The sequence below is a fragment of the Alligator sinensis genome, unplaced genomic scaffold (assembly GCF_000455745.1).
Source record: "Alligator sinensis unplaced genomic scaffold, ASM45574v1 scaffold143_1, whole genome shotgun sequence".
In the NCBI taxonomy this organism is placed as follows: Eukaryota; Metazoa; Chordata; order Crocodylia; family Alligatoridae; genus Alligator; species Alligator sinensis.
The window spans coordinates 840,737-852,649 of NW_005842156.1; the positions used below are offsets into that span (position 1 = coordinate 840,737).

General features: G+C 43.0%; 1 protein-coding gene across 1 annotated transcript in view; it reads right to left on the reverse strand.

The window, feature by feature from the left end:
* ABCB11 (ATP binding cassette subfamily B member 11) overlaps window positions 1–11,913 on the reverse strand; it is a 97,730-nt gene that overhangs the window by 81,698 nt on the left and 4,119 nt on the right. The window contains exons 3-5 of the mRNA XM_025206470.1: window positions 4,365–4,386; window positions 3,286–3,336; window positions 3,134–3,182 (exon numbers count right to left, since the gene is read on the reverse strand). Coding sequence (XP_025062255.1) covers window positions 3,134–3,182; window positions 3,286–3,336; window positions 4,365–4,386 — 122 coding nt within the window. The remainder of the gene's footprint in view (window positions 1–3,133; window positions 3,183–3,285; window positions 3,337–4,364; window positions 4,387–11,913) is intronic.

An 11,913-nucleotide genomic window follows, 5' to 3' on the forward strand; every position in this document is an offset into this window, starting at 1 on the left:
CCCTGCATCCCCCGCCCCGCGTGCCAGGGCTGCGGGCCACAGCCCGCTGCGCGCCCCCGAGGGCCTCGGACCGCTCCCGGCCCGCACACCCCCCACTGCTGGAGTCAGGATTTTGGATCTCCAGTCTCCAATTCCCATATATCTCCAGTTCCAAGCAGGGTGGTAGGCAGGGGTTGAAGAAAGGTCATGGTCTCTGGTCTCCTGGTTCTGGCAGCCAGGTAGTCAGCGGAATGGAAGGAAAGCATCCATTGACATTGGCTCCACCCCACTCCCTTTCATCCCATGGAGGAGAGTAGATCCACAGCTCTGGGAGAAGGGGAACTACAGAGGGGCACTGACAGCCTGCTCTTTTCCCACCACTCCATTGGGCTTGAGGAGAGGGGGGAATTGTTGGGACACAGAGGCCTTCAGGCCTGGGTTTGACCTTTGTGCTCAGCTCAAGCTGCATGTTTAGCTTAAACTGTGGATAAGACCTGCACCCAGTGAAAGGAGCAGATGGAAAAATACTGTCCCTGACTTAAAACTAATCAGGAATTTGGCTAACTAAATTGAATAAATATAACCTGGGCAAAAGACAAACAGTCAGAAAAAATTTACCCCCACCTAAGAATGAAAAGATTACCTCAGAATAGAAAATTCCAGTTAAAGGTATTTTTGGCAAACAGAAGCAAGATTATTAATATACATTAGGAGGAAGGCTTAAGTTAATTTTATGTATTAAGAAATGCAAGCTATATTGTGTATAAAGAGAAGTGGAAGAGTGTACCCTTTGGAACACTCCTGAAGAAAGCCTGAAGAGATTCTTTCACCGATTCAAGATCGTGTCTTGACATCAGACGTGGGGGCCAGGAGCCCCGGACAAGATTTCATGGCCTGATCAACCAGTGAAGTTGTGTTCGCAACATTTTGGGGTGGTAAGCATCTACTTTGACTAGCTACAAACCTAAAATTTTTAACTGCTATCAAGGATCATATATGTGGGAGTCCAGTGGGAAAAATAATGCAGCAGGGAAACCAGTATGGATTTGTAGCAGGTAGATCATGCCTGACCAATCTGGTTTTGTTTTATGACAGGGTCACAAAATGTTTAGACGCAGGAATAGGGATGGATGTCATTTTCTTGGATTTTAGCAAGGCCTTCAATATGGTATCTCATCCCATTCTCATAAATAAATTAAGAGGCTGTGACATAGATGTTTACACAGTCTGGCAAATTGGCTTAGCGTTCACACCCAGAGAGTGGTAGTAGACGGGTTGGTATTGAACTGGAAGGATGCAGGTAGTGGGGTCCTGCAGGATTTGGTCCTTGGACCTGTACTCTTCAATATCTTCATCAGTGACTTGGATGTGGGCATGACGTGTACTCTGTCCAAGTTTGTGAATGATACTAAATTGTGGGGTGAAGTGCACACTTCGAAGGGTAGGGAACAATTACAGGCAGACCTGGACAAGTTAGAAAAGTGGGCAGTACACAATAGGATGCAGTACAACAAGGACAAGTGAAGAGTGCTGCACCTAGGGTGCAAAAATATCCAGCACACCTACTGGCTGGGAAGCAACTCTCTCAGCAGCACAGAAGCAGAGAGGGATCTCGGAGTCATAACTCCAAGATGAATATGAGTCATCAGTGTGACGAAATCATCAGCAAAGCTAACCGCACTTTATCATGCACCACCAGATGCATGACAAATAGAACCAAGGAAGTGATACTTCCCCTTTATGTGGCATTGGTCAGACTGCAGTTGGAGTACTGCATCCAGTTTTGGGCGCTATACTTCAAGAAGGATGTTGATAGACTCAAGAAGGTCCAGAGGAGGGCCACTTGTATGCTTAGGGGCTTACAGGACAAGCCTTATGAGGAGAGACTGAGGGACCTGGACCTCTTCAGCCTCTGCAAGAGAAGGCTGAGAGGTGATCTTGTGGCTGCCTACAAATTCATTAGGGGAATGCAGCAAGGGATTGGAGATGCTCTGTTCACCAGGGCACCTCTTGGGGTAACAAGGAACAATGGTCACAAACTGACAGAGAGCAGATTTAAGCTAGATATCAGGAAAAACTTCACGGTAAGGGTGTCCAAATTTGGATTAGGCTTCCAAGGGAGGTGGTGTTCTCCCCTACTTTGGTGGTCTTTAAGAGAAGGCTGGATAGGCATCTGGCTGGGGTCATCTGACCCCAGCACTCTTACTTGCCTAGGCAGGGGGTCAGATTCGATGATCGGTTGAGGTCCCTTGCAACCCTAGCATCCTATGAATCTACTCCAGTTAAGGTTTAATAAACTTATTTTTAGTTTAGGACAACCGTGTCTTAGTCTCCTTGCCTGGTATAAGACCCATTATAGCGTCATAGGGCTGCAACAGAATAGAGCATGGAGCCCACCCCCTGTAGCACCCCACAACTGGAGAGCACATGGCTGCATGCAACCACACTTACTTTGAAGTGTTCCAGCCAAAAGGCCCTACAAATACTACCTTTTAAAATGTTTTTAACGTTACTCCTGTCTGCACCCCACCTTATATTTGGATAGTTCTACTCTTGAGGATTTTCCCACAGTGATTTTATCCTGCCAAAATAGTGCTGTCTCAGGCTCAAAAAAGAAAAGATTTTCAACAAAGAGAAAGAGGGAGAGGGGAAATCAGGAGGGGGCAAAAGGGTGAAAATATTGTTATTTTGTAAATCTTATAGTTATTAACATTATTAATCATATTCTTCACTACCCTAGTGAGAAATAAATAGTTATAACTGGTGTGTGTCCACAGCTACCACAGGAAAGCCATTTCTTACAGGCAAACAGGCTACTATCTTTTCCATACCCACCTACTGATAAGCACTGTAATAGACCCTATGCTCAGGATAGCTGTTTGTCTAGTTGCTCCAGACTATGTTGCAAACAAACCAGTATAATTATACCAGTACAAATGTGTCCTGAATCCAGGCCTTATGGGTGAAATTCTAATTGTATTTTAGTCGATGCTAAAACTCCTACTGAGTTAAATGGGGCAAGTTTTCACCCAAGATGTTTTAATTCTTAGAATTTTTGACTGAACAGTGACATAGTATTACAACCATAAAAATTAATGTGAATAACCCCACAGAATAATATATATGCAATATTTTAATCCAGCACTTTCATTACCAGTTCAAAGAAGCCAATCCGGATACTGTTTTCTTTCTTGTTCGATGACCTTTTAGAAAGTAAAATGTACAGTTAAGAGATGCACTCTCTAGACATGAAGTTTATGTTCTCTTCAATAATAATGATTATACAGTGAACTGAATTTAACTCACTTGTCCCCCTTTTTCTTCTTTGGAGGAGGTTCCTCATGTATACAGAAATACCTAGCAAATTAGAAGTTTTAGCATAAATCTTTTATTCTCTTCATTTAATCTCCAGTATCACATATTACATTGAAAATTTACCCAGACAGCTTTATTTTTAAAAAATTCTACATGGTTTAGACTTGACACTCAAACTGGTTCTTGGCCAGCTATCTGATATTGTTTTTTTCTGCAAGTTTTAAGCATTTGCACATTGTAGAACAGCTCTAATTGTCAATATATATTGAACATACTGTTTTTTAGGCCTGAGTATTCACTCCCAATCATGCTGGGGCAGTGGGGGAGGGTATGTTAGAATGGAAACCAGTGACTGCATAAAATCCCCCATGCCGCTGATCCTGTAGAAACCACTCTGTCCAAGACTGCCCTCTGGTTGGTGCTTCATAGGTCAAAGAAGCAGCTGCCAATATTCAGCACTTTTCTCCACCAAGAAGAAATATTTTGTGGTTCAAAAACATGCAGACTTAAGCAGGTGAGTCTATAGTTAGCTTCTGCTTCACAGCACCATGATTAGAATGGAGACTCTGGGTTTTTGAGTTTATTTGACATTTAAAAAAAAATGTAGCAATGCACTGAAACTATAGTACTCCTGTATACTTTCTGAAGCCTAAGCTCGTGATCTATGTAGTGCTATGTATATGAAATCTGTTTTCCCAATAGGACCCCTGTGCGTTCAAGAAACTTTCAGGAATTGCTGGAGGAGAAGCACCCTCAATTTTGGCCTGGTGCCATGCAAGATAAATAAAACAATAAAATAATGCTAGTGACTAGTGATGACAGGGATAGACACAAAGGGAAAATGTTTGTTAGGAAGACTTGGTTGTTTAGTTCTCATTGCTCTACGTTTTCTAAAACTCTGATCCATGACTTAAAAAAAGACTGCTTTTCAGTTGTATCAAGTAGCACAGCTTAACAAATCAAAGGTATAGCTTGACATTAAATACTGTAAATGCCATACATGCATCAATTTCATGTGATAACATCTAACTTCCTTTGATATTCCAAGAAGAATTGATTGTTCCACTTACTCTGGTTTCTGAAAGCCGTTATCTGTTAGGAAAATAAATGCACGCTCTAGTTAATAATTATTGTTAAAGTGTATATTCTTTAGCAGACATGTTCTCAAATGAGGGGAAAAAAAAGACCGTAAGGACCCCAGGGACCAGAAACCTCATTCCCACTGGTACATCTTATATTGGTCAAATAATTCATTGAAAATAATTAATTCATTGCTAATATGCTCTATTCTCCTTGTTTACATTAACAATTATTGTATTTTAATACAGCATAAATAAATAGAATATATGACATATAATGCTGTTAATTATTACATGAATAACAATTTTCTTGTCCAGGATGGTCAGGACTGCTTTACCCTAAAAGTCCCATTTGGCCAACATGGTTAAGACATGACAATTCTGCAGCCAGCAGTCCACAAGGCTGTGATCCAGTTAGCATTTGTATGCCATCACCTCTGGGCCCCCAGCCACTGACAAGGACCCACTTACAGCTAGATCAAACAAGCATTTGGAAGAAGTCCAGAGTGATTCTAAATATTAAGAAAATATTTTAATCTGACATAGTATGCCACCAAGTAACAAATAATTTGATTATGAATCATTTTTGCCACTGCTTCATCTGGGCAGTATTTCAGAGTGCTGGTAACTTGGAAGGAGCTGCTTAGGGAAGGGGCTGTGACCCATACCCTTTTGTGGCAGCCATCAGAAATTGACAGGGCAAGGGCAGCCCTGTCCCCAGAGAGGAAGGCAAAGCTATCACACTGCAGTCCCCTCCTGGGAAGCCTCTGGAGGACTTGTGTATTAAAGTCTCAGGCCAATTCTCAGGCCTCAGCAAAGTTTAGAATCATGATTTGCTTTAATTAAGTCTTGCAATAGCTTGTATGAAAAATCCTTTTCCTCTTATTTCCTCCCCAATTCAATAACACTGTACTCAGCATCATTACTTCATACCGACAACCATTCACAGAAGATAAAAAGAAATCCTTGTAGCTAGGGTCTCTTCTGACTACCTACCTTCATCTCACCTTGTATTGGAAGCACAGTATTTCCACTGCTTCTTGGGCTTTTGTACATATTCTCATGGGGATGGCAGATGGAATTAGTGGGGGATTTGGGCTAGATCTACAGAAGAACATGGTCATTACAGTGCTGAGTGTCACAATGCCTCCCTACTTGCCACCAACCAGAAAACCACAGTCAAACTGTTAGGTCCTCAGGCTTCTCTGACAACTTACAACACATGAGGAAAGTGAAATATGCTGTGACAACTGGGGCCTACAGACAAAAAAGGACTTTGCATGCACCTTAGTCTGTGTTAGCAGTAACTTGTAAGAATGACCTCCTCTTTATGGAACTGTAGTCCCTTTTGTTACTTTTTCTGTCAATTAGGCCTAATCCAATATCAATCCATTGATTTCTGATTTATTCTCTCCTTATAATATACCACTGTATTACCATTATATTACCATTAGAGTAGACTATTGGATTTTCCTATTGCCTTGAGCTGAAAATATGTTTGTGTGTTTCTTTGCCATTGAGTTATGTATTATTAGTATCTGACATCCACATTCTGAAATAAAAAAGATTATATTGTTTTATTCGATATAACTTGAACCAGTAGGCAAGCCTGAGTTGTAATGTTTTCAGTACTGTAGGCCTGTTATGAAATTTGTAGTGATAGAATTTGTGAGGTTTTAGTATTACAGTTTACTAAGTTTTTTAATTACATTGAGCTGATGCATACATGCTAATGTGTCAGCCAGCTTGGAATCCAATATGGCTATCACAACAGAAATGTTATGATCTCCTCGGTTCATACAATGTTGGTTTAATCACTGGGATTAATGACAAAACCAATCCTAGTGGGGGCTGAAATATTGATCAAAACATGAATTCATGGCAGTCATTTTGGATTCCCATATGGCAGCTACATGCACATCTTGCCAGATTGGTAACATGACTTTTCTGACATGGGTAGGTCAAATCTACCTGATACACACTGTTGCCACTTGTGGCAATGAGCTGCCTAATAAAACAAAATCTAGAGACCTTATTGGTCAATTTGTACACTACTATTAGTCATAAAAAAAGAATTAAATCTGTACAAGTAGAACAGAGTTGCTTTTGGGTTTTATAATAAAATTAAAACTTACACACACCTCAAAAGCTGATGCAAAACCCAAGCCAATGTATTCTTATTAGCCAGAAGAAACAAGCACAGAAGGAAAATATTTTTTTCAGACTCCTTACATAGAAAAGTTGTATTTAGATTTTCTGCAACCACACAGGAAAACTTTTTCTGTTGCTGCAATGACTTCCCCTCTTAGTATCAGCTGCTCGTCTTTAACCCGTTAGTACCAAAAAATCCCAAAGAGGGAAAGTCTTTTGAGAATTTTCATTAAAGCTGCTGTTGCTTGTCCTGCCACTAAATTTCTGGACCAATGAGGAGTCCTGTGAGCAAGACTATAGGAAGCTATTGCAAATTTACTTTGTAGGTCAGAAAGGCTCTCAGTGTGAGAAGTATGACTTTGGCTATCAGAAACCTGGATCTTTGAGTCTCTTGCTTGGCTGCAGCAAGGAACATGAGCAACAGCCAAGAAGAGTCTGGGACAACACAGGTCTCCAACAGGCCAACCATGACCCTCACCCATGAACTGTAATGGCTCTTTAAAATTACTGTTTTCAAAATGAATAATAACTGAATTTTTGTCCTATGCCCAGTCTGACTACACAGAACTTTTGGCCAAAACAATTGCATATTTGATGCCACTTTGTTTTGAAGTCAAAGAAAGTACAGAAAAATCCACTTCTACAAATGTAGGCATCGCAAAGCACCAATATAAGCTGGATGTGGAGCCAGAGTCAAACTAAAACTTTAGTCAATTCAATCCACCATTGCTGCACTGTTTTACTGTTTTTTTGCAATATGAATCTCATTATTACTTCACCAAAAAAAAAGATAGAAATTTTAAACACCTAGAACCCTGTCTTTAGTTACACTGCCTATGTAGTATTTTCAATTAAAGTTTGATTAAATGGTGCATTGTAGTCTGGGAGAAATGCTGAGGTTTGAAAATGGCCTATTAATGCAAAAACTTTAAGAACCACTGACTCACCCTATATAGTCACATCCATTCTCTCTCTCTCATCCATGAATCTAATTATTTCATGCAGAGTGGAACAGATTCAATAGGAAGAAATAAGAAAGTTCCTTCAAGGATACACCCTCTAGCAGGGGTAGGCCCCTTCAGCACAGGTGCCAGAGCATGGCACGCAATGACATTTTGCTTGGCATATGCACCTCGGGGTGGACAGCTGGGAAGAGACTGGGGCTGTGCTGCCACAACAAGGACTGGTCCCTGTCATGGCTCCCCCAACCCTGGTATACCCACATCTTACAAGTTGAGGTTGTAGGTGTTTTTAGCACTCTACTAAAAAATGCTGCCAACCCCTGCCCTATAGTGTGTAGTCTGCTGGTTTAAGCATTTACCTGGGACATGTAGGTTAAAGAACAAAACTAAACCTGGGTTCCCCACATCTTGTCTGACAATGGGGTAGTATTAGACAAAATGGCATTGCCAAAACTCTTCCCACATATCCAAGCTGTATGAGTGCTCTAAGAACACCCACTGGATGATGTCCTGTGTTGTATTGTGGGTTCAGTTCACTGAGGCAGGAGCCACTTTTTCAAAGAGTTTTTTCTATTCATGCTGCAAGCACCCAGGCAGCCACCAGACTCTCTTCTCCAGCTCTGTCCAATTCTGCCTAGCTCTTGAAGGCATACTGTCCTTACATCTCCCCTTTCCAAGTAAAAGCAAAACCCATTTTAACCAATAACAATATATTGGTTTGTGGTTCAAATAATTCAGTTTTTTTAATAAACTAACAATTTTCAATCAGTTTTTGTGGTTCCCTTTGCAGTCTTGCAGATCTGCCATGCATCACATTAGCCTCTGCACGGTCTCGGTCCATCTGTGCTGTAGTCTCCTCCATGTCCATCTTTACTTTGGACACTGTTTGTTTCTTCTCCTGTTCTTCCTGGATGTGCTACAGGTGTTTCCTGTTCCTTCTGGAGACATTTCCTTCACTTGTTTCCACTTCATAAGATCTACCTCATGAGTGACAACTGCCTCCTGTATCCATGTTTTACCACCATGCACACATACCCTAGCTTGAGGTAGCAAAGGTTCTAGTTTTCATGACCCTATTGTCATAATAAAGCTTTTGTCTATATCTATCATGGATCTTGTAAGAATTTGCATCAATTTGTTGTTTCTTATCAGTAGTTACCAAATTAAGTAATTTTATTTTAAATTTCCCCTTAAATAAGAGTTCATTTAAAGGAAATGCTTTATAATTTAGTAACTACAGATAAGGATCAGTACAATACTCCTTTGCATTATTTAGCTATCTTTTTATTATTCTGGCATGTTTTCTACAAGTAGGCCTGTGCAAAGCGACTAGTATTCACTTCGGATTCAGATTTGGCTGATTCGGGGGACAATGATTCGATTCGATGATTCGAATCACTGTCCCGAATCGATTTGGCCGAATCTGATTCGGAGATTTGGCTGCTGCCAAATTGGCTGAATCTCTGAATCACACAGGCCCCATTCCCCACCTGATCTCAATGGCTGCCCTGCCTGGCCCAGCTCCCGGCTCTTAGGCAAAAAAAAGCCCACACTAATTGGTTGCTGCCCAGCAAGGAGTGATCCCCGCTGCCCCCCACTGCCCCCCGCTGCATTGGGGGGCTCTGTCTTGAGCCCCCTGAAGCCCTGAGGCTGCTGCAGGAACTGGTAAGCCCAGGGGGTTTGGGGGTTTTTTTCTTAAAGGGCCGGAGCTGAGGCAGGGAAGCTGGGGGGTGGGGGCTGGAGGAGTGGGCAGGGGTTGGGGGGCTCATGACAGATCCCCCCATGCAGCATGGGGCACTGAGGGGCAATGGGGATTGCCTCCTGCCAGGTAGCACCCAGTGAGTGGGGTTTTTTTTTTTTAAAGCACCAGGAGCTGGGGCAGGCAGGGGAGCCATGGGGGGGTTGGGGGAGCAGGCAGGGGGCCCCCCATGGTCCCCTCCTCCAGCCCCCCATCCTCACCCCCTAATTACTGGCTCAGAGTCTGGGTCCAGCTCCCTGCTGCAGTGGGCAGGGACTGCCCGAATCACCAAAGATCTCCAAATCTTTTCTGAATTGATTCAGACCTTTTAATTGGTCCCCTGATTTGATTTGGACTCAGAGATTCAGCCACCTAATCAGGCCAGATCTCCTCCAAATCGAATTAGCACCTGAAGCTTCACACAGCCCTATCTACAAGTCCATCAGACTGTGGATATCTTGGGCTAGGGGTAGTGTGTGTAAATCCATATTTATTTGCAACAAGCTTGAACTCATACCTCTCAAACTGTGGTCCATTGTCATACATTTCATAGACATTAGGGCTGGAAGGGACCTCAGAAGATCATCGAGTCCAGCCCCCTGCCCAAAGGGCAGGAAGTCAGCCGGGTTCATAGGATCCCAGCAAGATGAGCATCCAGTTTGCTCTTGAAGGTGTTCAATGTGGGCGCTTGAACCACCTCCGGTGGCAGGCTGTTCCAGACCTTGGGGGCTCAGACAGTAAAGAAATTCTTCCTTATGTCCAGCCTGAAACGGTCTTGTAGTAGTTTATGACCATTCGACCTAGTCGTCATCCCTTGGGGCGCTCTGGTGAACAAACGTTCCCCCAGATACTGGTGGTCACCCCTGATAAACTTATAGGTGGCCATCAGATCACCCCTGAGCCTGCGCTTTTCCAGGCTAAAGAGCCCCAGGGCTCTCAGCCTGTCATCGTAGGGTCTGCTTCCCTGACCTCTGATCATGCGTGTGGCTCTTCTCTGGACTCTCTCAAGCTTCTCCACATCCTTTTTGAATTGTGGAGCCCAAAACTGGACGCAGTACTCCAGCTACGGCCTCACTAAGGCCGAGTACAGGGGGAGAATGACGTCCCGGGATTTGCTTGAGAAGCATCTATGGATACAAGCCAGCGTTTTGGTCGCTTTACTAGCCGCAGCATCGCACTGCAGGCTCATGTTCATCTTGTGGTCAATGATGACCCCCAAGTCTCTTTCTTGCATAGTGTTGGCCAACATAGCACTGCCGAGCCTATAAGGATGCTGCGGGTTTTTCTTCCCAAGGTGGAGAACCTTGCATTTATCGGCGTTGAACACCATCAGATTCTCGTCCGCCCACTTGCTGAGCCTGTCCAGGTCAGCCTGGATCACCCGCCTGTCTTCTGGTGTGGATGCTTTGCCCCAAAGTTTGGTGTCATCAGCAAACTTGGCCAGTCCACTTCTGACTCCAGTGTCCACATCATTAATGAAGATGTTGAACAGTATGGGTCCAAGGACAGAGCCTTGGGGGACCCCACTGGTCACAGGACACCACGATGAGTGACTTCCATCAATTACTACCCTCTGGGTCTGACCCCGGAGCCAGTTTTCCAGCCAGTGGATCGTGGATTGTCAGACCTGATTACAACTAGTATGCCAAGTTTGGCAAAGATAAATTTTATGTGTATTATTACCATTTTTGTTACCCTTCACTGGACTCTCAAATTTGTCCACATCCTGTCTACAGTGGGAGGCACAAAACTGGACACAGTACTCCAGATGTGGCCTCACCAATTCTGAACTGAATGGAATAATCACTTCCCTCAATCTGCTGCCAATAATTCTACTAATATAGCCCAGTATGCCATTAGCCTTCTTTGCAACAAGGGCACATTGTTGACTCATATTCTGCTTTTTGTCCACTGTAACTCCCACATCCTTTTCTACAGAGCTGCTGCTTAGCCAGTTAATCCCCAGCCTGTACCGTTGCATGGTATTGTTTCGTCCTAAGTCCGGGAATTTGCACTTGTCTTTCTTGACCTTACTGAACTTCAGAAGTAAGTGGTAGCAAGGTGGAGCTTTTTAGGATCTAATTTTGTATGTAGGTGCTTACAGGGAGAGTTAGGCAACATTTAGGTCCTTTTGTGAAAGTAGCCCTTTGCCCCCAAAAACAGACAGCAGGTATGGACATATATTTCCTGGTATTGTGATATGTTCTCTGCTTTTGCCTCTTATATAAGTTACTGTTTTGCTTTAGAGTTTGATTTCAGATTCAGTTTCACTTTAGTATCCTTTTAACTTTCCATCTGCCTCTACCTGATCTAAAAAGAAGACCAGAATGTTCACTGGCTTCTGTTCATCCTCCTTTTCAATCTCCTTTTTAATTTGGACTGTGACATGTATTTAACCAACATCTGCAAAAAAGTGACTATCAAAGAGCAAAAGAGGGAAAGGAAGTTTTAAAGTGGGGGAAGGAATGTAGGAGACCTTCACACAATTTTAAAAAACTGGGACACAGCAGAGGATTCAAAGGAGGTGTAGTGGCATGATGATAGCCCCCTTTTGGATCACACTGTGAGAGCAGCAGCTGGGGACATTTTTAAGTACCTGAAACAGGTAAAAATCCCTTATAGTTTCATAGTAGTTCCATAGTAGCTAGGGTCAGGAGGGACCTGAACAGATCATCTAGCCTGACCCCCT